The 5,097-nt window shown below is 35.7% G+C and overlaps 1 protein-coding gene across 1 annotated transcript; it reads right to left on the reverse strand.

Moving 5' to 3' along the window:
• Nucleotides 1-209: 209 nt before the first annotated feature.
• LOC143622088 (inositol 1,3,4-trisphosphate 5/6-kinase 4-like) lies at nucleotides 210-3,458 on the reverse strand. Its single transcript, XM_077093329.1, has 12 exons — nucleotides 3,343-3,458; nucleotides 3,239-3,274; nucleotides 2,819-3,017; nucleotides 2,613-2,707; nucleotides 2,460-2,525; nucleotides 2,146-2,342; nucleotides 1,882-2,035; nucleotides 1,652-1,765; nucleotides 1,057-1,119; nucleotides 776-921; nucleotides 568-697; nucleotides 210-467 (listed from the first exon to the last, which is right to left on the reverse strand). The coding sequence occupies exons 1-12, from the start codon at nucleotides 3,415-3,417 to the stop codon at nucleotides 324-326; spliced, it is 1,419 nt and encodes a 472-aa protein (XP_076949444.1). The 5' UTR covers nucleotides 3,418-3,458; the 3' UTR covers nucleotides 210-323.
• Nucleotides 3,459-5,097: the final 1,639 nt, after the last annotated feature.

A 5,097-nucleotide genomic window follows, 5' to 3' on the forward strand; every position in this document is an offset into this window, starting at 1 on the left:
GGATAAAGATGAAAGACCACGAGCACATCACTACGTGGGGCCCTATACATCCTCAGATGATGGATCAAAATTCATATAGGTTTTGTTCTATATAAATTTCATCAAATTATGAAATTATCAATCTCGAATATGGTGAAAATGAGAACATGACAACGAGATAAAAAACGAGATAAAAGTCAGCGTCTACTCTTAACCTCAACTGTTTTATTAACTAACTCCATTTGCCAGCCGTGGCTAGTTCCTAAACAAAATCAAAAGTACATAGCCGCAAACATTAAATACTTTAGCTTACACAAACTTACATTATTTCACACACAAATACACTAAACGCGGACACCCTTTCTCATATGATACTTCATTCTAATAGCATCCCAAAATGCAGGAATCGCCTTGCCATTAGGCACTTCTTTAAACGATGGCAAGTAATTTACATCCACAATAACATGATCGCGTGTCCCCTCCTGAATCTGCAATAGATTTAAACAATGTTGTAATTTCGCGTTTAATAAAACTAACATTCGTTATAACAAATGCCAGCAGGTCACAATATTTGACTTTTTGACTCACCACAACATCAAATCCAAAGAAGGTAAGATCAAGAACGGTTCTAAGGTAAGTGGCAGCATCGGTAACAAGCCCAATATCAAGTTCGGGCTGCTCTTTATCCTTAGAGTCGTCAATAGGGAAAGATTTTAAACTGTAAAATAAAAACATGAAGATGTTAAAAGATGTTGGATTGATTCAGACTTCAACAAATAAATGTGATGTCGAGTACCTGTCGAAGAGTAGAGGTTTGAACCCGTTTTCCTCAGACGACTTCTTCAAGACATCAGCATTCGGTGTTGACTTTTTGACTGCATAGAAGACCTCTTTCCCCAACACATACATCTTGTAAAGAGTAGATGAATGATCCACGTACTCCTGCAATTCATACAAAACAAGGGAGTTATAATCCATTTGTTAGTATTTAGTAAATAACTAACACATTAAATACAATTAAAAAAAAAGACTATATTTTGTGTGACTTAAGGCGTCTTAATGAATTAAATTGCATACCTGCACAACCGCTGGAAGAGGAACACGCAAGCCCACAAAATCGGCAGCTTTAAAGACGATGGCCTGTTAGAAAATGACCATTGGTTTTTGTTAGTTTTTTGTATTAAATAAAAGGCTTTTAAATCGTAGGGATAGGTGGGTTTTGATTCCTGGATGAGAGAAGTACAGTAAAACATTCAAAAGAGTCGTTGGAGCCAACACTTTAGTTACTAAATGGCACACATTCATTCCTAAGAATGTTTGCGTCTGCACATGGAGGGTGATGAATCCGGTAAAATTTTTAATAGTATTAATATGGATTGGTGATCTTCCCATTTTATGTCATTACGGTGAATAAAAGAAATCTTAAGACCATTGTCCCAGTAAAAGTGATTTAACATTATCGAGAGTGTGATACTTATGCTTTTTTGAAGCGAGAACAGGGTGTGCAAAACAGAAAATTTTGTAAAAGTATGATTTGAGGGCTTTGAACCTTAGAAGCCTCACGGATTCAATTTAGGTCTTCACCATGAAAGTCTTTTAAGTCAACATCTTTTGTCAACGCATAATAAACTCATGTATTAAGAAAGCAAACTCAAGAATCAACATGTCTTACCATACTGTGGGCGTCAGCCACACCACAAGCAACTTGAGGTTTTAAAATACTAGGTAGGGATAACTTAGCTTCGTGCAGCTTATGTTCCAATTGAACATCCTCAAAGTTATCAACCTGCAACCAACTATTCACAGTTAAAATTAATGCCAAAACGAACTAAAACAATCTAACATGCAGAATACAAACATTTATACAGTATACAATACATAAATATTTATTATGTAGACAACCTTTAGAAAATAAGCCCCTCTGATTTTGTATTGGCTTTCAGTTTTGAGAGTCACCAATCCCAGTAGGATATCCTGAATTTTCAACCGATCCACAACTGGAAAAATGTTATCAAATGGATCGATCACACAGCAATCTGGCAGTTCACCTATATACCTGATGCACAAACAGATTTATAATATTTATTTGCTAGAAGAGTTATTTGAACTTATAAACTCGTTGGGTCTTAACTCATGAAGCTTGAACTGAAACAGAAGTAGGTTTACCTCTGTAATTCCTGCATTCTGGTGGTGTAAATAATATGATTATCACAAGAACTGCTTCTTTCAATTGACGAAATTTCATCGGTTGCTTTATGGATAACAATATCCACTTTTTTCAACTGGTGTAGCATCGGGAGGTCAAAGGTGAGAGGCAGAAATATTAACCCGTTTTTGGTAGGCTTTAATGGAAACGCACCTCTCTGCAAATAAAACATAATATATTTATCTTTCGATGCTGTAATGCCAAAAAGGTAAACTTTTCAAAGTTATTTCGAAGAAGGCGTTCTTTTTACTAATTAGAAGTGGAAAGTTCTCACCTTTGCAAAATCTTGTTCTCGAGAAGGCTTCATAACATAACCGACAACCACATTATCCTCACTACACTGCTTGGAAGAATAAAAACAAATATAAACAAAAGAAAAAACATAGATTCTTTTTGACATTCAAGATTTTGAAACAACAACTATTACCTTTCTATTCAACTCGCATATTACCATGGGCAAATCTTCTAGTTTATTTATGAAGATCCCACTTGGATTCTTGCTTGCATCATCACCATCAACATCTAACACACAGGTAGATTATTTCACATGTTTACATGGTTGTCAAGGATAAAAACATTGACATATGAACTAATAAACAGATTTTTTTTTGTCAAATGGTATATATCACTTACTTACAACCACATTCATCCATCCAGAGTTCAAGGATTTTGTAACAACTTCTGCATTTTTGTTTGAAATCACATGAAAAATAGTTTCACCTTTGCTCTCCCAAGCCAGACAAACTGCTTTTACAGTGTCATCCATAGATGATGGATCGTATATGAACCGCTCTAGTGAGTATTCGCATGCCAGCTTCTCAAGAAGGCTTACCTACAGTAAGCACACCATATATGAATGTTGTGATTAGAATGGAGGGAAACCCTCAAACCCTAATAATTGAATTATGTCCCTGTGTTGGATTTTTAACCGATAATTCAAAGCATATATTAAAGTATGTGGTACTAACTGTGGAGAAATGAACAAATAAAAAGATGCTAAACCTTATTTTATAAGAAATCAATCAAGTGATGAAAAAGCATGATAGGTACTACCTTTGCTTCAGAAAGATCAGCGGCATAAAATAATCCCTGCAAAAAACAAATAATAATTACAGTTTCTGATTTAGGGCAAAAGTGAGAGAGAGAGAAATAGTTACAGTGGGAATATTGGAATGTCGAAGCTTGGAGAGTAAATAACGAGCTCCGGATCCAACTGTGGTGGAGTCGTCCATTATTATTACGGAGCTGTGAAGCAGAATACCACGGACTCCGGCCATCGTGACTGATATTAGAACAGAAGAGTTGGGTATGAAACAATTAATTTTAATTGTGGTCATCCACCTGCCAATCGCCCAGCTCCAATCAACACATGGAAGTGTCTTCTCTTTGGAAACTCCCACAACAAAAAAACTTTTACATTGCTACTTTAATAATAATATTCTATTCTATATGAAGATGTGAAAACTTTCACTTGTTCATAGATGGTAGATGGTAGTTCACTCCTTATATGGTTATGTATCAATACAGGCAGTGACGTCTGCTGACATAGATGCTAACTAGTGTCGATTAACGTATCAGGTGCACGACGTTGGTGCGCGTTCAACTCTGTTAACACGTCTAGCAAGGCTTACGGGTTCGAGACTGGTAACCAGCTACGAGTCAGGGGTTAGTTACGCATTTGAATTTGGTTACACGTCCGAAGTCGGTAGCGCGCAAGTCACCAGTTAATGAGTCTACCTCCAATTAATGTATCAGGTGTACAACGTCGGTAAAGCACCTGGTGCATGTAACGCTTGTGTCAGTTACGCGCCAGAAAATAGTAACCGGCTACGCATATGACGTGTATTACGCTTTTGATGTTGGTTACGAGGTCAATGCATGCAGTTGATTACGCGTTCAACTGAGTTAACGTTGAAAGACTGAGTTAACGATTTGGATGACACTGATAATAAGATTTGGACGACGTTGAAATAAATGAGAAACCTCAATAATTCAAGTGTAAATAATAAACTATTTAGATGAAAATTGTTGTATATTTAATCAAACCTAGAGGGCGATTTTAGCACTCTACTTAATTCCAGTTACTTTAAATTCTATTTTCTTTTGAAAAGTTTTGATTCCAAATATATAAATTTGTTAAAATTCCAATTCATTTGATAAATTTCAACTCACGCAAAAGAATTTGCAAGCCAAACGCACAATGTGATTCATGTCGCAATGATCTTGACTTAAGTAAGACATATTAATCATTGTTTTTTATCATTCGCTTTTAATCCAAGTTTGACTAGTTCCAATTATTGTGGCAAAAATATAAAATAATGTAATGAAAATTTCAAGTTAGCTTTGTTATATGCAACTTAGAACAAATTAACTTTCTCCAAATTCAAATTTCTTGTTAAAAGATTACATAAACATAATCAATAGATTAACAAAGGATGATAACTGACACGGGATCCGACAGTGTTGACTGATGTATATAAAAATATACGTCTTTTAAGCATTAAATAATCTCTAAAACCGCATCTTTTATCATATTATCTAGTTCAAATAACTACTTATAACGTTAATTTTTATTTTCAGGTATATTTCAACCTCAAACGAAGAAACAAGTGAGAAACGCCAAGAAAAACAGAGTAAATCAAAGAAAACAGCTTAACAAACCCTCATGTTTCAAGCAGCACACACCCATTTTTCTCTATGCAAGAAAAGACAAAAAAATCTGCTAGAAAAAGGCAAAATCTGATGCCAGCGGGACATGGGGGCGTTCTTCTTGAAGCACGCCGGCATGGTCACCTTTCAGAAAAGACAAAAAAAAATTATAACTGATACAAAAAACACGGGGGGTGTGCCCCCCCCCTGAAGCACGCCGGCGTGGTGAGTCATCATGTACGATCTGACAGAACAATTAATGC

The sequence above is a fragment of the Bidens hawaiensis genome, unplaced genomic scaffold (assembly GCF_021521415.1).
Source record: "Bidens hawaiensis isolate Kalapana, Puna unplaced genomic scaffold, B.hawaiensis_p1.1 tig00003022_1, whole genome shotgun sequence".
NCBI lineage: Eukaryota > Viridiplantae > Streptophyta > Magnoliopsida > Asterales > Asteraceae > Bidens > Bidens hawaiensis.